Raw genomic sequence first — 23,024 nt, 5'->3', positions numbered from 1 at the left:
CTAACCCATTTTCTACACGAATTTCCCCCTCTATCATGCTCACCCATCTCTGCCTTCTTCTAGTGCACTCTATGGGACAGTCCATTCAGACCAAGAATATTTCATATTCCCCAGAAATGCGAGTGTTGTAAGTTTAAGAAGATAGCTCACATCTAGAGGAGGTGATGCACGGTGGTCTGTGTCAACATTTGTCTTTAATGTGGGGCAACTACTTTTTAAAATGTATGGAACTGCTGATACACAGATACATATTCTGAGATTTTAAGGGGATGTGATTTCTGCTTTGAGTGGGAGACACGAGTCCATCAGCAAGTAGAGAAGGGCAGGTGATATCAAGGTAGGTCAGCAAGTCCCTGCTCTTCCCCTCACCCACACTGCTTGGGAAACACTGCCCACCACCTTGTTCATTGAATGTTCCAAGCAAGGCCAAGTACCCTTCTGCTGTGGGTGCAGCCAGCTGTTTTTTCCTCTTGGATGAGCTTCCCCAAGATGCCCTCTTAGCTAACTCCCTCGCCAAGTTCACGTCTTTGTCACTTCACCGTACTCCTGTTCTCCTTGCCCCAAGCTACCTTTTGTTTTTCCTAAGGTATTAACCACAATCTACTAACATTCATGTAGGATATTATTTTTTAAAATTTGTCTGCACCTTCTAGAATGTAAGCCCTGCAAAGGCAGGGATCTTAATCGGTCTTGTTCATTGATGCACCCCAGGCACCTACAACAGTTCGTGGCACATAGGTGGTGCTTAATAAAAAGTTGTTGAATGAATGAATGGGATAACAGTCTTCCAGGAGCAAACACAGAAACTTGAGAAACACAGTTTGAGGCTAGAGGAAGAAACCAGGAAAACGAGCAGTAACCAATGCCTTTTTTGGTGATTATTGATACTCTTGAGACATGGACTCTTGAGGGAATTAAATAAAAGGAAATAGAATACCTTCCCAGAAAAATTTATAAACAGCCCAGTGAGCTGGTCAGCATGTTCATCGAAAGGTTTCCTTTTTTTTTTTTTTTTTTTTTGCTGCCGTTAGGCATGTGGGATCTTAATTCCCTGAGCAGGGATCAAATCCATGCCCCCTACAGTGGAAGCACAGAGTCTTAACCCCTGGACCGCCAGGGGAGTCCCCACAGTTTCCTTTCATTGGGACCCACAGACAAGATTCTTCTTTGATTTTAGGACCAGCAATAGCTATTCCTGTTCTGCCTCTTCAGCACTGCCCTGATTTTGATCTCATGAAAATTCTAAGTCATGTCCCCAGTCATGTGTCTTTTCATTGCACTGAGTTTCTGCTCACTTGGGGACGAATTTGAACCTACTTATGTTTAGTTTATACAGATGTATCCTATGTGTCCCCCATTCTTGGCTTCACTTGACTAGCCTACCCTGACTATTCCCTTTACTTCCTTTTTTCCCCCCCATTTCCAATATTTTAGCTTTTGTGAAGCTTTATCGGCTGCCTTCCTGAATCAGTACAAACTCTATTAACGTTCCTCCCCGTTGCTCTACTCAGATCTATAAGACTGTAGGTCGGTGCCGGGAGCATAGTGAGTCCCCGTCCCCCTGCCACCTCTCACTCTGCCCTCAGCTGAAGCTACGGGAACAGCTTTTCTGCCTGGGAGAACAATACGTAGTAGACATAGAGAAATACCTAGGTTTGTGGGTTTTCTCTTGTCTTGGTATAAGCTAAGTTTCCTCTTCTCCCGGTTCACTAAATCAGCTCCCCTCCTTGCTTTCGTTAATCAGCCTGACTCCACGGGAATTCAACTCCTACGGCTCCCGCCGAGGCAACGACGCCATCATGGCGCGGGGGACGTTTGCCAACATCCGCTTATTAAACAAATTCTTGAACAAGCAGGCACCGCAGACTATCCACCTGCCTTCTGGCGAAATTGTGAGTATCGTGTCTTCTGCTTCATTAAGAAGCCAGCATTTCTCAGGCTCTGGGGGATTGGATGTTTGCACCGTCACTTTCCTTTTGTCTTGTTTTTATTTCACAGCTCATCCTACCTCTTGCTTCCTGTAGTCCCTCTTGCCAGGTGTCCATGTACGTGAGCTCATCCCTGATAGAGAGGCCCTTTCAACTGGGAAACCTATTCCTGCTTGGAGATTCTGCTCCATGCTTTAACTAAATCTAGATACTAGGAGTTGAGCTTGAAAACCCGAGTGAGATTGCATCAGTGCAGAGTACTTGAAGGGGAAATTCCAAGTGAAGGTGGAGGATATTTATTAAGAAGTGCTATTTTATAACTCTCACAGCATTTAATTAATTTACCATATCACTAGGAAAAGAAGGAATGTAGAGGACTGTGCAGGCCTGCTTGGGTCCTAATGGGAACCCTTTGGAGTTGACTTATTACAGCTGGAATCGTCTGTTCACGGATGGCAGGCATGTGAGGGGAGGGGAAGCCTGCACTTTAAGTCAGACAAGCCTGGGCTCAAGTCCCAGCTCCACTTCATACCAGCTGTGGGGCCTTCAGCAAGTTGTCTCCCTCTCTGAGCCTCATTTTTCTTACTTGCAAAGTAGAAATAATATCTACTTTTTAAGGCTCTGAGGCTTAACCTTAGATGGAATGACACATAAAACACCTAGCACAGTATCTGGCACACGCAGCAGGTCCTCAGGGTCACTTCCCTTCCCAGTGAGTGCTGTGAAACCGCATGAAAACTGGTTAAGCTACTTGAAAAATAACCCTCCCAAATTATTTTAAAATGATAATGGCTAATATGTCTGTGGAACTTACTCCAGGTGCTGTTCTAAGCTCTTTGCATATATTGACTTACTTAATCCTCATAACAACCCTACCAGAATTCTTATTTTAAATCGGCAACTGGAGCCCAGAGAGCTCCAGTAACTCCCTAAGGTCACAAGTCTGAGCAGCTGAGATTAAAACCCACAGAGTCAAGCTCTGTCCACAGTCAGCTCTTTACCACCATGCGCACTGCTTCACTCGTAACTGGTTCTGTGTTTGTAAAGCAAACTCACCATAGACAGTCTGATCACCAGGACCCAGCACAAAGTCAGTGTCCAGGAGATATTTGTTCAGTGAATAGCAGGGATGATAAACTAAGTGAAAAAGATACAAATGAATGGTAAAATCCCCAAGAGACAAAGGGGAAGGACTTGCAGTTCCAGACTTTGGTGGCCTCCAGGATACTGACTGTCACAGTGAACCTCCCTGATTTACAGCCCTTCCATCGCATAAAACTCCTAGTCGGATGCTTAGTGCCTCAGCTTAACTAAGGAGACAGAATCAGAGGTGAAGAGACATTTGAGTCAGGCCTTGAACTTGAAAGACAGACCTAGATAAAGAAAAGAGGAATAAAAAGGACAACAGATAATGCAAAGAGTGGAAGAAAACTAAGGAAAGCAATTGTCTTCTCAGAGTGATAAGAGATGATTTTCTGTTGCTGTAAAGTAATCATAAGACAAGACAGAGCTCTTTAAAAGAAAAAAAAGCCCCTAAAAATTTCACAGGAAAAGTTGATTAGTTGAGAAAACCTTCCAGAATATAGAGACAAAGGGGAAATTAGAAAATGTAAGAAAATTAAAGACTGAACTGAGGAGGGCCAACATCTGACTGAATAGAGATGCTAAAAAGACAAAATTTGAGAGGAAATTATTAGAGAATTAACACAAGAAAATTCCTCAACTGCAAAATATGAGATTCCAGATTGAAAGGTCCACTCAGTGCCCAGCCACATGATTAAAGAAGACCCAGTCTTTCACATCCTTGTGAAATTAAAAACAAGAGGTAAGGAGACCTAGAAACTCCGGAGAGGGAAAAACAGCTTCTGTTCACTGTACTGGGGACCAGGTGCACTCAAAGCAACCCTGGGAACTTAGACTGAGGACGATACTGGGACCCTAAAGTCTGTGTCCCTCATACTACCAGCCAAATGAGATTAAAGTAATAACATATCCAGATATTCAAAACCTTTTAAAATACCCCTCAGTCTCAGTCAGCTACTTGGGTAAATGTGTTCCACCAAAACGAGGGAATAAACCAGAAAGGGGGAAGATGTAGGACCCAGGAAAAAGAAATGCAGGGAAGCACCAGGATACCGGGAAGGAAGATTCCTCTGTAACAGGCAGGTACCATGTCCTCGGGGAGCCATCAGTCCAGACAGGAATAGAAGGCACCAGGAGTGACACCCCATGAAAAAGATTTTTAACTTAGATCGCCTGATAGATTTGAATGTCTTTAGAGGAGACTTGTACTTTAGGCAGCACATTTGGGGATTAATTAACAGGTAAGGACTAGAAACAGGTGAGCACACACACACAAATTTATTAATTCCACTGGAAAATTTTAATTGCCAAGAAAAGGAAATCAGAGTATAGCTGAGCCACATAATGTAAATAGCATTTACATAATGGAAATGTATGACAGTGATATTAGAAGGCCATGGAGAGGAGAGGGTGGGGGGAAGGGCAGGGTGAGGGCCCTACAGGAGTGGTGGTTAAAAGAACGAAATCATCAAAGTAGGAAATTAATAGATAATAAAAAAAGAGAAATGAAGAACTGGCCAATTAAATATCATACTTAGGGATACAGAGGCGTAATAACAGAAGAAACCACTAAATTCTATGTTTTCTTTAGAAGAGAGGGAGAGGGCAGGGAGCTGATGCTTTGTAAGCTGCTTCCTACTCTCAGTGTGGCTCATGTACAGGAAAAGCCAGGAGCCGGGAATTCTGGACCTGCTTAGTCATGCTGATCTTGGGTTCCAGGACCTGCTTTGCCATAGGATTGTTAGCTTTGTACCAGTTTTGAAAATACTTTATTTTTTTCTTAAGAACTTTTATTGAGGTACAATTGACATACAATAAACTACATATATTTAAAGTGTACAGTGTGATTTTTTTTTCTTATTAGCAATGTATATATGGCAATCCCAATCTCCCAGTTCATCTCCCCCCAACCCCCACCCCGCAACGGCTTTCCCTGCTTGGTGTCCATATGTTTGTTCTCTACACCTGTGTCTCTATTTCTGCCTTGCAAACTGGTTGATTTGTACCATTTTGAAAGTACTTTAAAATACACACTCCCTGGTGGTCCAGTGGTAAAGAATCCGCCTTCCAATGCAGGGGGTGCAGGTTCGATCCCTGGTCAGGGAACTAATATCCCACATGCCTCGGAGCAACTAAGCCTGTGCACCACAACTACTGAGCTCGCCAGCCTCAGTTAGAGAAGCCCACATGCCGCAAACTACAGAGCCCACACACCCTGGAGCCTACGCGACACAACTAGAGAAGAGAAAAACCCACACGCCACAACTAGAGAAGCCTGCGTGCCGCAACCAGAAAGTTCCTGCATGCCTCAACAAAGACCTGATGCAGCCAAAAATAATTAAAAAACAAAACAAAAAACACACTCCCGCATTCTTAACACCCAAAGCTTGTAATAGATATCACTGAAAATATCAGGTAGGTTGTTTCTTTCTGATCTTTGAAAGGATCCAGACTATTTGGTTAGAGAAGGCTTTTACTGGCTTTTTTTAAACAGTCTCCATATTCGTGAGTTCCATCCAGCTGAAGACAAATAGAATCCTACCCAGATTCAGGCAATGCCGTGTGACAACAACAGGCTCCATCCTTTCACCACAATAGTAATTTATGAAAACCTACTTGAGAGTTTGATTATACACCTTTCTAGAACTTCTTTCAAATCAAACACTCCCTCTTTGGAGAGATCTTATTTTCTGATTTAAGTAGCCAGGAAAAACAATGTTTCATTACTCACCAGCAATGATATCACGTGTCTTTGTGAAGTCTCAGCTCAGCAGAATAGTCAGAGTTCCTGCGAGAAACAAGTGAATCTATTTGTGTAAGATGTTCTCATTATACTAAAAGATTTGTTAATCTTTTTCTGTCCTGTATTGGTTGGTGTTTCCACCAGTGTTTCCACTGTCTCTACCTTGACCTCCACGTAGAATGGTGAGAAATAAGAGTTTGCATTTCAGATAATTTCTGGACACATGACCTTCTTTGTGTTTGGCTACCTTCACAGCTGACCATCACTGAGTTTCTGGTACGGAGTCAAGACCGAGGTTTAGGTGGGATTCTCTGCTTTAGCTTCAAAATATTTTAATCAATGGGAGAGTTTAGAGGGAAAAAAAATGATCTAATTTCCATTTTTCCCCTGATGCTCTAGGATTTGAATGTTTTTCTAAAACTAGGACAATTAGGCATTTCACTTAAGAGTATAAAATTCAGTTTGATGGAGGTAAGTATATGGAGTTAACTGGAAGTTTGTAGACCAGGCAACTGATTGGTTGAGTTTTCCATTGACATTACATCCTCTTGACTGACTGCAGACACTTCTGCCCCTGCATGTCCCACCAGGACTCACTGGCCTGTGTCCACACTCTGTGCCTTGACTGCATCTGTAAAACCATCCTCTTCTCTTCCTCAGCTTGATGTGTTTGATGCCGCTGAGAGGTACCAGCAGGCAGGCCTTCCCCTGATCGTTCTGGCCGGCAAGGAGTACGGCTCGGGCAGCTCCCGAGACTGGGCAGCTAAGGGCCCTTTCCTACTGGTGAGTAGGACGCAGAGACGTCCCAGCAGGCAACTGCCCCTCTGAACCAGAAAGTAAACCTTTGCTTTACTTTCCAAGAAGTTGTCATAGAAGAGCAAAGCAAGCTCGGGAAAGCATGGAATGTTTATTCCTCTCCTGCTTCTTGGTAGATCGGGATTTACTTCACCGAGCGAAGGGTAATCTAGAGTTCACGGCGTTCCCTTAGATCAAACATTGCTGTCCTGGGAACCGTGGATCTTTGTGGGTATCTATAGAACAGTTGCGGGGGGGAGGGTCTTGAAGTCTATGAAATTACATCCAGAAGTGTGCAGTATGTCTTTTTTTTTTTAATGGGGAAAGTTTCATGGTTTTCATAGTGTTCTCAGAGGTTGAAGTTTATTCCAGGCCCTCGTCCCAGATGAATGTGAGGAAGAAGCTACTGATACTGTATTGTCTGTCAGGTTCACAGAAGGGAAAAAGTAAGGAGCCTGAGCTTTGGATAAACTCGGGGAATTCACTTTTTACAGTTGCTTTTCACTGCCTGTGAAAAGTCTGCATACAGGCTCAATGAAAAGGAAGCCCTCTCTGTATGCAGACGGACAGCTCTTTAGAACCTTAAGCCATTTCAAGGCTTGACCTGCATGAGGTGTCCCCGTGGGAGAGGCCACACAGGAGCTTTTACCTCTCGAGCATTTTCTTGCCCTGAAAGCAGGGCACACTCCTGGTGCCTGGCTTTAATCCTCAGGGAAGGGTAGAGTAGCTTAGCTGATATCAATTTAAATAATGATGGCTCGAGCAAATCAATGCACTTGGCAGATGCTAAATAAGTTGATATCTGTAAGTACAGTTAAAAAAAAAAAAAAAAAAAAAATGGTAACCTGGCAGACAGCCCTCCAGACACCCAGGCTTCTGAAAAATATCTCTGAACATAACATCCATTTTTTTTTAGGCAGTTTGCAGCAGGGGGGGTTAGTTCTTACTGTTAATTTGTCAAAGGCCTACCTTTTCTAGAAACTGCTGAAAAGAACCTAAGAAATTACAGAAGAAAGGATTTTAGGAAGGGAGCTGGGCACTGCAGGGAGCAGTCAGGTGGGGACGGTGAGATCTGGGGGGATAAGAAGAGACCTGGCACTGAGGGGCTCTCTAGTCTTATTGGGCTGCACCGGCCACAAAACCAAAGAAAAAGCCCAGATACAGCGACAGAGACACCAGTGGTTTAACAGAGAGGGGCTCTTACACACCTGAAACAAGGTCCTGGAGCACCACCCCACCAGCAGGCAGGACGCAGCAGCAGCCATCTCTCCCCTGGGGGGAGGAGGCGGTTACCATTTATAGGAGGGATTGCCGTCAGGTTGGCGCATCAGTTACCAGGGAAACCAGCAGCTGGGGCACGTCCCTCACAGCCCCTCAGGTTAACAACCTTCGGGAAGGCAGATGAGTCCCTTTAATCAGCTAGCAGGTGGGGCCATTCTGGCCTAAGGGGCAGGGGGCAAGCCCGTTCCTGTGAGCAGGGCGGAGATGAAGCAGGGACCGGGCAGGCCGGGGATGTACAAAGAGCAAGAGAGCAGCCATCCTGAGGGGCCTGACCATACACGTCTAGACCCCTCTACAGAACTGCTCCGCGTTCTGTCTGCCCAGACAGCCGTACACACTTCATTCTGTAGCTGCCCAGCCTCAGCCGCTCGGCAGGGCTGGGCTGTCGTCACGCAGAGAGGGACAGACAGCTGTGATCTGCAGCGCTGCACAGCCCTTTGGGACGTGAATAAGCTATGTTTACAAAGACTGCCACTTCCCCCGAAATAAATACACAATACATATATCCATAAATCCATACAAAATATCTACTGTCCTAAAGACTGCCCTTCCTCTATAGATGTGCTTTAAAATTTGGAAACACCTTGGGAGTTTAAAAAAATACCTATGCCTGGATTTCATTCCCAGAGATTCTGGTTTAATTGGTAAGGGGAAAGCCCTGGACATCGAGATTTTACAAGTCACCCCTGGTGATTCTAATATTCAGCAGAGTTTGAGAACTAATGCTCTATAGCCATGGTTCTCCTAACTTAAAAGAATCACTATCTTCTCCCGCCCATGCTCCCTGCAAGAGATTCTGATACAGTAGATTCAGGGTAGTACCCACAAATCTACATTTTTTTTTTTAATTAACTTGTATTGGAGTATAATAGATTTACAATGTTGTGTTAGTTTCTGCTGTACAGCAAAGTAAATCAGGTATACAAATATCCACTCTTTTTAAGATTCTGTTCCCATGTAGGTCATTACAGAGTATTGAGTAGAGTTCCCTGTGCTATACAGCAGGTCCTTATTAGTTATCTATTTTATATTTAGTAGTGTGCATATGTCAGTCCCAATCTCCCAGTTTATCCCTTCCCCCTTGGGTAACCATAAATTTGTTTTCTACATCTGTGACTCTCAAGAATCTACATTTTTAACAAGCTTCCTGAGTAACCCTGATTCAAGGATTCTTAAAAGTGTGCCCTAGATATTAGACCTTTTAGGGGTATCTTAATGTTACATTACAGTTAACTAATATTTGAGGATCGGGTGTTCTAGTTAATCAAATATCCTGGTTTATTGATCATTGCTGTATATTGCCAGTTATAGATTACCAATAAAATGTACTTTATAGGAAGCTTTATATGAAGATTATATTCAATGCAATTTGATCCTTGAAACAGGAAGTATAAAAGCAGTACACAGTAGGTAATCATTTACTTTCTCTGTAGTATGTTCTGAAAGTTGTGTTTTGATTAAATCTTCTGTGTCTGCTGGTGCACCTATAATAATAGCAAAATTCAAGGGGAAAATGAATTTTCTTTTTGTTTCTTTGTGGTGTGGTTTCCAGATACAGTGGAAGTTTGCTGAGAAATGTGGTATCACAAAGTGGCTAAGTGTGTGGTTAGACTGCACGGGTTCAAATATCGGATAAACCACTGACTGCCAGCATACAGGGGCACGATAACAGCGTCTACATCAAGGGTTGGGAAAGAGTGGAAGGAGAGAGTTCATTTCAGTGCCTACATGGTGCCTACACAGTGCAGCCAATCAGTTAAGCCTGGCTACTACGTTGTTTATAACTAGAGGGCAAGATTTTACGTAAACGATTAATTGGTACTTAGGAAGAATTGAGGTGTGAGAACAGTTTTGACTTACAAAGCCTTTGTAAAGTGTCTGTGTATCTAAAGAAAAACTGTCCCAACTACTCTCTTGGCTCATCAGGGAATCCGAGCTGTCCTGGCTGAGAGTTACGAGCGTATTCACCGAAGTAACTTGGTTGGAATGGGGGTGATGCCCCTCGAGTATCTGCCTGGGGAGAATGCAGACACCCTGGGACTTACGGGGCGGGAACGATACACTATCAGCATTCCAGAAACCCTCAAACCACGAATGAAAGTCCAGGTCAAGGTAAGCTGGCACCTTTCCATGCCAGGCCCGGATGCCAGGCCCGGCTAAAAGGGATCCCACGTTCGTCATCAGTCTTGTTAGAGAAGGAAATCAGTGGAATTTGGAAGGAAAAAATAATCCCTCCGTAGAAGTACTTTAGACTTGGGAGTTCTGTTAGCACCTTTCCTACCTGCCAGCACAGTGATACCGCGTTATATTGGCTTATTATTTATTCTGCTTACTCATAGAGCTATCATCCGTTCCATCCTTCCCTCAAGCCCGGCCAGCCCCACTGTCTCCTATTTCTCCCAATCTCAGCCCGGAGAACAGGGACAAAAGCTGAGGGATAGGGCATTTTCGCACTACCTTAAAAACACCTTTTTATTATATAATGTGTACAGACACACTCACCCCATCCCTGAGCCTCACCCCAGGTCCTGGGCTTTGATTAGCCCAAAGGTGAAAACGGCAGTACCCTGGGTGAGGTGAGATGAAGTACCAACACCAAGGTCCCAGGATGACCTAGCCGACCAGGCAGACCAAGCTGCTGAGCTGTGTCCCAGGGTGGGCAGCTGGGCCAGTGCCTAAGGGACAGCCTCAATGAATCATCTGCTGACTGCCGACACTTCCATCCTCGGGCAGTCCCTGGAGAAGGTTTGGAAAATATCATCCCAAACGTCACTAGTAGCTGTTGCCCTGAGAGGCTGTTTCTAATATTCAGGTGTCTCACTTTCATCACTTATTCTCTGCAGTGCTTTGCCGTGTCGATCAGTACACTGGGCATCTTGTTAAATAAAATGCAACTTACTGCTCAGCGGGTCTGGGCTGGGGCCAGCGTGTGCCTGTTCCCGGGTGCTAGCCGCTGCGGGGGTGTGGACCACACTTGGAGGGGCAGCCTGAGGGCAGACCGGGCGGGATGTGTCCTGAAAGGGCTGGCTCACCTCCTCCCTCAGCGATTCTTCTCTGCTTCTTTGTCTTCCCAGCTGGATACCGGCAAGACCTTCCAGGCTGTCATGAGGTTTGACACGGACGTGGAGCTCACTTATTTCCACAACGGGGGCATCCTCAACTACATGATCCGCAAGATGGCCAAGTAGGCCCTGGTTTCCTCGGAGATGGGCATCCTGGCCACAGCCGGGAGGAAGTGCAGCGCCTGCAGCCCACAGGCCCTGGCGCGGCAGCCTCTCCCCCCCCCCCCCCCACCTTCCCCCTCCCCGTCTCCCCCCTCCTCTCTGCACAGGGGCGCCGCCTGCCCAGGGCGTCCTGTGGTTCCGGTGCCAGTTCTCTGAACACAAAATCAGAAGTTTCTACATTCTCTATTTTTGTTAATCTTTTTACCGTTTTCTAGAATTTGTAAGCTTAGAATGGTGGGATTGTCGGTTGTGCCAGGAAGTGAGAGCTGAGCCCTTTAAGGTTACTGATCACAAAATGTTGATTTCTACACTCTTCGCCTCTACTCTTCAGCTGAACGCAAATAGGTCTCCTGCCCGACTTTTGGTTCCTCTCTGTTACCCTGTGCTCAGTGAAGCCTCTCCCTTGAGAGTCCTTTGCCTCTGCGTACTGTACCAGTGTTAACTGACAGAGAGGAACGTTTCCACCCTTAAAACCCTAGCGGTGACTGTGACCCCCTTGTCCCGCCTTTGCCTGCAGAGTGAATGACACCTGGCGGATGGCTCAGGTGTTGACATTTTTTGATTGTGTACCTTTTGATCAACACCGAAGAACTATGGAGGTTTCCTTTACTATATTGACATTTTCCCCAGAAAATTTTTCACGTATCAAGAGGTGAACTTTGGAGGTAGTTTTGGAGAGAGATGCAGAACATTTCTAATTTGAATAAGATTAAACTTATTTTCAAGGCAAATTTTCTGATTTTGGTGTTGAATTCTGCTGTGTGTGCGTGGCCCTCGTTTTGGGATATTTAAAGCAGAGAAAATCTCAGACTGCAGGATCCTGAAGCCTGAATGACCTTCGAGTTCCCCTTTTTTGTAACCACATCAGTAATATTATGCAGGTTAAATGGCTGTGTTGAACCTCATTTGGGAGCAAACCAGAAGGTAGCAGTAGCCTGGGAGTGGCAGCAGTCATGTCGTCTGGTGAACAAATCATAATTTTTAAATTTTCGTCTAGGTTATCTGCTCGTTTTCATCACCGAAGTCATCTCAGGGCACATGTCTTAGTCTACTCCAGCTGCCGTGATGAAATATCATAGACTAAGTGGCTCAAATATCAAAAATTTATTTTCTCACAGTTCTGGAGTCTAGAAGTCCAAGATCGAGGTTCCAGCAAATTCATTTTCTGGTGAGAGGGCTCTCTCTTCCTTACTTGCAGCCTGCCTCCTTCTCACTGTGTCCTCACATGGCCTTCCCTTAGCACGTGCACACGGGAGAGAGAACTAAAGAAGGAGCTCTCTGGTGTCTCTCCTTACAAGGGCCCCACTCTCCTGACCGCTTTTTAACCTTAATTACTTCCCTAGAGGTGCCCTCTCCACAGAGTCACAGGAGGGGCAGGCCTTCAACATATGAATTGGGGAGGGGCGGGGCAACAAACATTCAGTCCACAACAGGACACCTTACAGCTTACAAATTAATCTCCTGGTGATGAATTTTAAGTCTCAACTGTAGCACGCGGGGTTTGTGTGCTGGTCAACAGAACACTTAGGATCAAATCCTGTCTCCACCTCCTCCCAGATGACGGACAAAGCGGGTTACTGAGCATCCTTGCCTCTGAGGTCCTGGGATCTAGCTTCTGTTCATGGATAAAAATTACAAACAGAACCCTGTTGCACAAAAAAAATCCTGTGATCCACAAATTAAGATGAGTCCTAGCATAAAACACTAAGAAGGGCTGAGGAAATAGACATTCACCCCTGCACCCTCCACTACAGAGCATGGGATCAGCCTGGCTCCCCACAGTCACTGCTTATGAGGAAAGAGATTCTTGCAGCTACAATTTCTGGACTCCTCTCTTCTACCTCCAAACACACCCTTTATCTTGTTAATAAAATGTCTCAGCCAGTGTCCCATCCTTTCTCTCAACAAGGCTGAACAAATAAACCCCTTTTACCTGGTTCCTCAAGAAGGCACTGGGCGGCTTACTCTCCAGATTAAGTATTGTGCTGCTCTTGCTAGACCCAGCCCCTCCTTCCTCTCTATGGGGTTCCCATCTCCTTCATTCTTGGTTTTCTAAATCCATTCCTGCCTGATCTCTCCTACAGAAACAAGCGCTCCTTGGTGTGCACAGTGAGTTCACTGACCAACTTTTTAATGCAGCAAATAAGCACGTGTCTTTGGCTATGGAATAGCCTTCGTGTAGGTGGAGAGTAATCTAGGGAAATGATATATTTAGTCACAACTCTTACAGTCTTAGCAGCACAATTCAAACTGCCTAAAGCAAAAAAAAAAAAAAAAAAAAAAATTGGCTCATAGAACTGGAAGAACAGGGGTGGCCATAGCCACAGGCTTGATTGGATCTAGTGACCCAAACTCAGGTTCCTTCCCTATCATTTCCCCTTGCCCCCCATTTGTGACGGCCTCACTCTGGGCCGGTTTGCCGGCAGCTCTGGGGTAACAGTTAATAATCTGTGATCGTAGAGATTTTTCTCCCAGTTTTCCCTAAGCTAAACCTGTTGAGAGTTTGCTAGTCACCTAAATGAAGAACCTTATTGTTGGCACAGTTGGCCTTTCAAGGCTGAGTTTGGGCAGTGTGGCGTACCCCGCAAGGTTATGGAGGAGTCATGGTGAGCTGCTTCTGAAAAACAGGAGCCGAAGTTCCACGGGCTGCCTTCTTTGGGAGTTGCTGAATGTCATGACTGCAAACAGAATTTAACATCCAAGTAGTCTTTGTTCACCCAGACAGCCTAATCATTGTGAACAACGATTATTTAATTATAGCTGATATTTTTAACAGGTTTAATAATCTGCCTCCCCAAAACTGAGGTCTATCTTTTAAATACAGATTTGTTGAGTGGAATGTATAGTTTTATTATATAATATGATAAAACAGAGTTACTGGTATGATCCTGAAATTAATACTCCAATTTGGTTCTGGTTTTCTGGTCAGCATCAGGGCTGAGTATCTGCTACTGTGCTTCTACAGGATGTTGACAACGTCCCGTGAATAAAAGGGTCCAGGGCCAGTGTCTTTGGGAACCACTGGGTTAAATGGGCCTTATTACCGCAGAACTGACACGCGGACATACAATGGCAGCGTGTGCTGGAGATTGCTCACCTGAGGGGAGAGAGGGCAGCCGACAACATAGAATCATGTCTGCCCACAGAACTGCTTTCTTCAGAGCATCTCACGCACTTGTATTTCACAGGACACACTTGAGGAAACATGGACCTGATGGCTTGTTTGTTTTTAAATTCAAGTAATAATGTCAGTTTTAATGGTGGGAATCAGTTTACTGGCCTTGTGACACAATCAGGCATTTGATTGAAGGTGACTTTTCATTTCGGGTAAAAATATCACAAGGTCAGCACTGGTGGCGACCACAGAGTTAACAAGATCAAGCAGTTGTATCAGATTATATCAGAACCACCTGAGGAACTTCAAAACGTACACGTGGCTAGACACACCTGGCAGGATGTTCTAAGAGGGCTGGGCATGTGCCCATAAAAAAGACTGCCCAGTTGGTTCTGAAATGCAGCCTTTGATCTAGAAATCCAATGACCAGCATTTGGGCATCAGTCAAGAGTGTACAATTCTTAAAACCTTACTTACTGGTTTCTTTCATTCAATAAATATTAACCAAATGCCTACTCTGCTCCATGCTCTATGCCTGCAATGGCTTGACTCCAGGCTAAAGTCAAACAAGGAAATTCTAAGTTTTTCTTGTTTCAGCTTTAGTCTGCATTCTTCTGTTGGCTGTTGGAGAAGGGAGGACTGTTCACCTTCATCCAAATTGAATTGTTTAACGTGTGGGGAAAGCCGGCGGGGGGGGGGGGTTGGGGGGGGAATGAATTGGGAGATTGGGATTGCCATATATACATTACTAATAAGAAAAAAATCAAATTGCACACTTTAAATATACAGTTTATTGTATGTCAGTTGTCTCTCAATAAAAGTTCTTAAAGAAATAAAACAACAAAACAAAAAAAAAACCCAAATTGAATTGTTTAGATACTTGAAAGAACTTTTCTCAAAAAAGTGGATGTTGTATACATTCTACTGGAGTCTTTAATAGCAGGATCCAAAAAGGGCAATCAGATATAAAAAGAGATAGTTGTTAGATTGGGATTTATAAGAAATATATATTTGGTCTTTGTCCCTTGTTTCTGGCACAGAGCTCCTAAACCCCTTGGAATTTTGTGATAAGAGCAACAAAGTTACCTCTTATGTTAATGAGTGCCTTTTGGACCACCCCTAAGGATGGGGGCTGCTTACCAGGAAAACCAACCACATGATTAGAGGTTAGACCTTTCAGTCCCATCCCCTGACCTCAGGGGAGGGGAAAGGGGCTGGAGGTTGAATCAATTACCAACAACCAGTGATTTAATCAGTTATGCTTATGTACTGAAGCCTCCATAAAACCCAGAGGACAGGGTTCAAAGATCTTCCAGGCTCGTGAATACGTAGAGATTCAGAGAAGACACAGTAACTCTGAGCCCTTTCCCCATACCTTACCCTATGCATCTCTTCCATCTGGCCATTCCTGAGTTATTTCCTTTTATAATAAATTCATGATCTAGTAAGTAAAATGTTTCTCTGCATTCTGTGAGCCTCTCTAGCAAATTAATTAAGGCTTCGGAGGAGGTTGCTGTAACCTCTCATCTGTATTCGATTGGTTAGCAGCACAGGTAATAGTAATTTGGCTTCTGAAGTAGGGAGGAGGCGGGGAAGTCTTGTAGGACTGAGCCCTTAACCCATAGGGATTGGACGCCATCTCCAGGCAGATGGTGGCAGAACTCAGTTGAATGGTAGGACACCCAGTTGGTGAACTGCCTGGTGATGTGGGAGAAAAGCCCACATTAAAACTGGTGACCAGGGACATCCCTGGTGGTGCAGTGGTTAAGAATCTGCCTGCCCATGCAGGGGACATGGGTTCGATCCCTGGTCCAGGAAGATCCCATATGCCTCGGAGCAACAATTCAGCCTGCGTTCTAGAGCCCATGAGCCACAACTATTGAGCCCATGTGCCGCAACTACTGAAGCCCATATGCCTAGAGCCCATGCTCCACAACAAGAGAAGCCACGGCAATGAGGAGCCTGTGCACCACAACGGAGAGTAGCCCCCACTTGCCCCAACTAGAGAGAAAGAAAGCCCGTGTGCAGCAACAAAGACCCAACACAACCAACAAATAAATTAAAAAATTTTTTAAATAAAAAAATAAATAAAAAAAACCTGGTGACCAGAACCTTAATACTCTGATAAAATACAAATGGAAAATGAATAAAAATCAGCAAGTTGGCTTAAATAACCCATTTTATTGTGTCTTACTAAGAATACTATTAATAGTAACCATTATCAAGCAACTACTATGTTTATCAAGTACTTCTCATATGTCATTTCAGTTACAAATTCTCCATTAACCCTTACAGGTATGTATTATCCTTGTTTTACAGATGAAGAAAATTAAGCCTAGGAGAAATTATGTAACTGGTAAGTTCTCTGACTCTCAGCCTCACAACAGCTCATCAGATCAAAAGCAGGATGAGGTGGCTGTAGCGTGTGACTCCACTGATCTCCAGGATTGACCTGGGTAGTTTAGGTGGTCTCCTGGACACCAATTAGCCTTCAGATGTAAATAGGTACTATCTGAAAAGAGTTATGCGATCCCTTATGTTGAGCATGTTAACATTTTATGATGTTTGGAGGTTTGTTTAAGCCATTGATGGTCCTAGTGAATTACAAACAACTAATCCGAATCTATTTTAGGAAAATGCTTAAATTACTTATAGATCCTATCCTGAGCTGAACATAAAATACCTTGGCCTGGATGGAGACAGTAAAACTCAGGTAGTTATCTCTATGTCTGGAAAACCTCAAAGTAAGCTCTGGAGCATCAGCAAACCTTGTTAAATGACACAGGAATGCCATTTAGATATGTACTCTAATCTTTTAAATAGAAAGGATGGCCAAATTAAACTGCCCCTTCAGTATCATCCAAGGGACCTACCTGAGAACAGAGTCCGAATGTCAACCATCAACGATTACTGGAAAATGGCTTGAGATAACCATTCAAAGGGAACAATGGCACAGGTTAAGAAAACAAATTAATCAGGCAAGATGTGCAACAGACTAAAAGAACAGAAATCAACTTCTCAACGAGTACTGTATTATTTAAATGCCCCGGTTACTAAAACTTGTCCACTATAGAATTTTAAGATCAGATGCCACACATAGAGAACACATATGACTATTATGCCTTTGTCTATGTATATATATATTGAACCTTTGGAATTACCAACATGTAAAGGATCAGCAAAAAGGAGCCAATAGAAAAGACTGGGGTAGAGCTAGAAGAGACAGTGGTCAAGAGGGAGTTCCAAGAAAGAAGTATTCAACATGGCCAAACGCAGCAAAGAGGTCAAACAGAGAGAAGGACTAAGCAGTGCCCAATGGATTTGGCAACCAGAGTCACCGGTGACCTTGACAAGAACAATTTAAGTAGATTATTGAGGGCAAAAGCCAGTTTACAGTAGGTTAAGGAAAGAAATGGAAGTATGGGAAACCTCTCAACATTCCATTCACTCATTCGTTCATCTCGATGTGGACCGAGTGGGCATGGGTACACACTGGCGGTGGGTCCTGAAGGGATGGATGGCAACAAGTTAAGCCTTTTTCATTTTTCCCAAGCGCTAATGGCCTACAAAGTGATTCACTGAACGCTGTGACTCATGCAGTCATGCTTTACGTAAATGATAAAGTATAAACTGCTAAAAACAACAGAAGTTAAGTGATATACACTCAGTACAGTGCAGGCCTTAGGGGAAATATCTTGACAGTGGTACAAGTGATCTGGGAGTCACCCACTGGTCTAATTTCTTCTTCACTCAAGGTCACCCATTCTCTGCAGCCTGAGGTCCTGAGCTCAAGTGGACATTTCTGCAGCATCGAATGGGATCTTCTCAAAATGAAAGTCTTTCCACTTTCCATACAGTGTCTGAGCTCCAGTTGCAACATCTTCTACCACAAAACTTTCAATCTTTATAACTGGAATCTCAAATACCTTGTACTTCACATGGATTCCCCAGTCATAGCTGCAGTCCTCCCTGGCACAGAAGATCTTTGCTTTCTTCTCAAAACTCCCAAATCTCTTTGGTCTGGGGTGTAACTTACTCACAAAGCGCTCCCTGAAAGAATCCTCAACCACAGTGAAATGGCATTCCTACAGATGAAGGGATCGAATAGCATACAAAACAGAGCATTAGAACCAGAACATCATTGTGATTAAAAAAAGAAAACTCCACAATAATCTGAGATGACGAGAGGGCAGGATCCCAGTTCCTTTACAGATGGAGTAACAAGGAAATGTGGATTCGCCTCAAGGCCAGAGTAGAATCCACACAGCCTGACTCCCAGTGACACAGGTGGAGATGAGGGTGGAGATGAGGGTGGGGTAGAGGTGAAAGTGAGGGGATACGGGACACCTCCTGAAGGGGAGGACTAAGAAGTTTCCAGGCAACCTGGCTCCCAAAGATAGATACTCCTTATTAATTCAGAAACACAGAGGGGTATTTAATGAAGATCTGTGAAGCCTGAGGTCATCACTGTCCCTGACAGGAAGACTCCAAAGGATAAAGAGAACAACAGCAAAGGGTCAATGTGCATCTGAAGAGGCTCAGGGACTAATGTGTCCAATGGCCCCGCACAAGTCAATGTCAGAATAAACCTGAACAAAGGCCACAGTGCACAGACAAGCCCAGATCCTACATACCAGTCCCTCAGGAAAACATATCTAAGAGGGCCATTTCAACTCACCCAAGTTAGAGCTGAAAGGACCTTCCTTTTACTGCTGAAGAAAAAGACTCAGAAAGGTATGGGAACTTGCGAGTATTACCCCTAATATGCTTCTTGCTCCAGTGTTGGACGGATTAGAGACGTCAGCTTTCTGAAGACTAAACAGAACTCTAAAGCAGCCCAGGCCCTCCACCCTCCCCCAGTCGGCAGCAATAGAGTTACATCCAATTTCTGTCTTTGGAGATTTTTCTAACCCTTCATCTAAAAGTTTTAAGAAAAAAAAAATAGAAAGCTAACCTGCAGATGTCATGTTTTTAAAGTAAGGAGATTTTGCTTCCATTGTAAAAGTGATCCATACCCCCAAGAGAAAGTTTAGAAAACATAAAATAGTAGAAGGAGAAAAAATCATGGTGTCTCACTGCAAAATACTGATACATCTTAGCATACTTCCTCTAGCCCTTCTTGGTACAAACATAAGTGGTTTTTTGGTTGTGGTGATGGTGGTATTGCTGCTATTATTTCGTCTTGCTATGATCATAGCATATTTACTATTTTGTATTGTGGTTAATTTTCCCACTTTACCATTAGTTTGTAAGAAGTTTCTCATTATACTATATAAGCTTCTTAATCATTTTGTTTAATAAAATTTATTTTGGAGTAATTTCAGATTTACACTGAACTACAGGTTTTACCAGTGTTTCTGATAATATCCTTCATCTGTTCTAAGATCTTATCCAGGATACCATTTTGCATTTAGCATAACCATTATTTGTAATGGCTATATAGTATTTAATTAAGTAGCTATGCAGCAATTTTTAAGCTACTTCTTTATTGTTGAACATTGTTTCTTTTAAACTTTTTAGCCTTTTAAAAACACATGGACCCTGCCTATGATGACAACAGAAATAATAGTATTCTTACTATAAATATCTCACTGATAGATAATAAGCTTTAATGAGTGCTAATAAATGACCCAGTGCTGTTTGTTAAAAAGGCCGCTTACCTCCACCACTCTTATATCAGCTGTGTAACATGCAAAGGTTTTGCACTTCCTGCAGAGCAGTTTTTTATTTTTCTTATCAAGCACAGGTTTTGCTTTTCCTTGATTATCCCTGATGAATTTTTCATGAATCTGTATCTGGAGAATCTAGATGCAAAAAGCCAAAACAAACAAACAGAAAAACCTCCTCAAATATGTAATTTGAGTATAACTAGGATATATATACACACACATATATATGTACATAATCATTCATTCCTATACAACTTCCATGAACATACAGTACCTGGCTTTGTTCATAAAAATCTCACAGTTAATTGTATTGACTCTCCTAATTCTTTGTTAGTTAATGTTTAATTGTGGCCTCCAATTAGTCTTTTAATATCTTCATCAAAGATGCCCATAGAAGCACTAAAGATGTCCATAAATAGTCATGTGAATCTTGCTTTCTACTTTAGTAGTTGCTAAAACGTTAAAAATCCGTCATAAATAGACATATGATATGCATTGACTGCTTTAGGAGTAATTGCACCCACTCCCAATGCATAAACCCATTGGATAGAACAGCAGGCAGGAGAGTCCCCTGCCACCTAAAATCTTTTTCTCTCTTCCCTTCCAACCACAGAGAGTATTGCTGAATTACAGTAAAATCAACTGTCTGTATAGAATGACTACATTCTATCTCAAAATTTAGGCCTTGGCTAAATTCACCTAAGAACCCTGGACTTACATATAAAATGAACATAGCATTCTGAAGGGTAAAGAGAGGAAGGTAAACAGCTAGGAAACTTGGGACCCTAGAAACAGCACGGTAGTGAGTTCCCTGGGTTTTCTTTTTGCCTCATATATCCCAGACAGAGAGCTGAAGAAGCTGGCAACCAGAAATGCCTATGGGCACAGACAAAAAAAGTCTCAACCAAAGCCTATCACTCTAGCCAAAGGACCAGGATGGGGCAGCCAGCAAGGCAGAAAGCTTTTAGACAAAAGCTGTTCTACTCCTGCCAAGCACCACAGGAAACAACAACAGCAAAAACAAACCCTGAACCCTGAGGCTGTGTGGGAACCTAGATTTCCACTTTGCAGGGCTGTTAACACTCCCACCTGGTGGTGTCAGAGAAGGCCGTGTAGGGTGGCAGGATTTTCAGTCCTGCCACGTGGTACCCCCCCCTCACCTTTTGGTGTCCACGGAGGCCATGTGGGGGGCCAGAACTCCCATCCCCACACAGCAGTAACAAGGAGCCTCCCCTTGCTGGTATCAAAAGAGACTGAGTAGGAAACCTAGACTTCTACCTTCACCTGGCAGTGATGAAACAGTGTCCCCCATCTCCCCTGCCAGAATGATATCAGAAAAAGCCAGCTGACACAGAAGTTTAATAAGATCCCAAGTCTCATTATATAGTATGAAAATCTCTGGGTTTTGATTAAAAACTCATGCTTCACACCAAAACCCAGAAAGATCTCAAACTGAATGAAAAAAAAAAGACAACCAATTGATGACAATACTGAAACGACAGGGATGTGAGAATTACCTAAGATTTTAAAGTAGCTATAATAAAAATGCTTCAATAGTCATCATAAACACTCTTGAAACATGAACAAATATAGAGGCTCAACAAAGAAATGGAAGATATAAAGAAGAACAAAATGGAAATTTTATAACTATAAGATACAATAACCAAAACAAAAAGCTTAGTGGATGGGCTCAACAGCAGAATGGAGAGGACAAAGGAAGAACCAGTGAACTGGAAGACAGAACAACAGAAATGACTCAGTGTAAACACCAGAAAGAAAATAGACTGAAATAAATAAATAAGTAAACAGAGCCCCAGGGACCTTCAGGACTATTTTAAAGGATCTAACATATATGACACTGGGGTCCTGGAAGGAGAGAGGAAAGAGCAGAGCTTAAAAAGTACTGTAAGAAATAATGACTGAACATTTCCCAAATTTAACATAATGTAACATAAACCTAAAGATACAAGATGCTGGACAAATCCAAATAGGATAAACCCAAAGAAACCACAACAAGACATTATAATTAAACTCCTGAAAACTAAAGGCATAGGAAAAAATCTTGAAAGCAGCCAGAAAAAAACTGACACCTTACCTATAGGGGAAAAACAACCTGAATGACACCAGATTTCTCATCAGAGACTCTGGAGAGCAGAAGAAAGTGACACGATATTTTTCAAATGCTGAAAGAAAAATCTGTCAACTCAGACGCCAATACCCAGCAATATATCCTTCAAAAATAAAGAGGAAATCAAGACATTCTCAGATGGGGATTTCACTGGTGGTCCAGTGGTAAAGAATCTGCCTTCCAATGCAGGGGACACAGGTTCAATCCCTGGTCGGGGAACTAAGATCCCATAGGCTGTGGCACAACTAAGCCCACGTGCCACAACTACAGAGCTCACACACCACAACTAGAGAGCCTGCATGCTGCAAACTACAGAACCCACATGCTCTGGAACCCATGCACCACAACCACAGAAGAGAAAACCTGCATGCCACAATTAGAGAGAAGCCCACATGCCACAATGAAAGATCCTGCGTGCTGCAACTAAGACCCGATGCAGCCAAAAAAAATAAAATAAAATAATGCTTAAAAAAAAAAACCTCAGATGAAGGGAAACTAAAAGAATTTGTTCACCAGTAGACCGTCCCTAAAAGAAGAGCAAAAGGAAGTCCTCTAAACAGAAGAAAACTTGAAACATCTTAAAGGAAGAAAGAACATGATGATTTCCATAGTATCAGCTGCAGAAGGATCGGCTCTGTCCCACTGGTTTGTGGTGCTGCCTCTCTTTTTGTCAAGTGTTCCAGGTGGAACCAGACAGCCTAGGTGCAAATCCTGTTCCTACCACTGAGCAGCTGTGTGATTTGGGGCAAGTGCCTCAGTTTCCTCAAATATTATACAAAATGGGAACAATAATAGCATCTACTTTGTGAGCTGTTGGGAGGTAAGATGAATTTATAATTGCTCAGGTCTGCCTGGCATAGCTTTAATGCTCCTTGGTGTTAGCCTCAGTTGGTTAGGCTAGTCTTTTACTAAGAATCATGAAACTGTTAATGATGTGAGTTGTACTTTAGTATTGGGTAGGGAAATACCCATTCATGAGTTATTTTTTCAGAAATGTCATAGCTATTTCCATTTATTTATTCTTCTATGTAAACTCTGGAACCATTTTATCAAGTTAA

The 23,024-nt window shown here is 43.3% G+C and overlaps 2 protein-coding genes across 7 annotated transcripts in view; one reads left to right on the top strand and one right to left on the bottom strand.

Annotated features, from left to right (window-relative positions):
• The window catches only part of ACO1 (aconitase 1), a 132,629-nt gene extending 120,848 nt beyond the window's left edge, over nt 1-11,781 (top strand). For all 5 annotated transcript variants that reach the window (XM_057720323.1, XM_057720318.1, XM_057720321.1 and 2 more), the window contains exons 18-21: nt 1,745-1,892; nt 6,415-6,537; nt 9,757-9,942; nt 10,905-11,781. In XM_057720323.1, coding sequence (XP_057576306.1) covers nt 1,745-1,892; nt 6,415-6,537; nt 9,757-9,942; nt 10,905-11,018 — 571 coding nt within the window. In that variant the 3' untranslated portion in view covers nt 11,019-11,781. The remainder of the gene's footprint in view (nt 1-1,744; nt 1,893-6,414; nt 6,538-9,756; nt 9,943-10,904) is intronic.
• Nucleotides 11,782-17,683: 5,902 nt separating this feature from the next.
• The window catches only part of RIGI (RNA sensor RIG-I), a 55,529-nt gene continuing 50,188 nt past the window's right edge, over nt 17,684-23,024 (bottom strand). For both annotated transcript variants that reach the window (XM_057720317.1, XM_057720316.1), the window contains 2 exons: nt 19,830-19,973; nt 17,684-18,254 (listed from right to left, as the gene is read on the bottom strand). In XM_057720317.1, the coding sequence (XP_057576300.1) occupies nt 17,958-18,254; nt 19,830-19,973 (441 nt within the window). In that variant the 3' untranslated portion in view covers nt 17,684-17,957. The remainder of the gene's footprint in view (nt 18,255-19,829; nt 19,974-23,024) is intronic.

Source organism: Hippopotamus amphibius, chromosome 2, assembly GCF_030028045.1.
Source record: "Hippopotamus amphibius kiboko isolate mHipAmp2 chromosome 2, mHipAmp2.hap2, whole genome shotgun sequence".
Lineage (NCBI taxonomy): Eukaryota > Metazoa > Chordata > Mammalia > Artiodactyla > Hippopotamidae > Hippopotamus > Hippopotamus amphibius.
The sequence above is the reverse complement of the archived record's forward strand: the minus strand, read 5'-3'. Positions and strand labels throughout refer to the sequence as shown.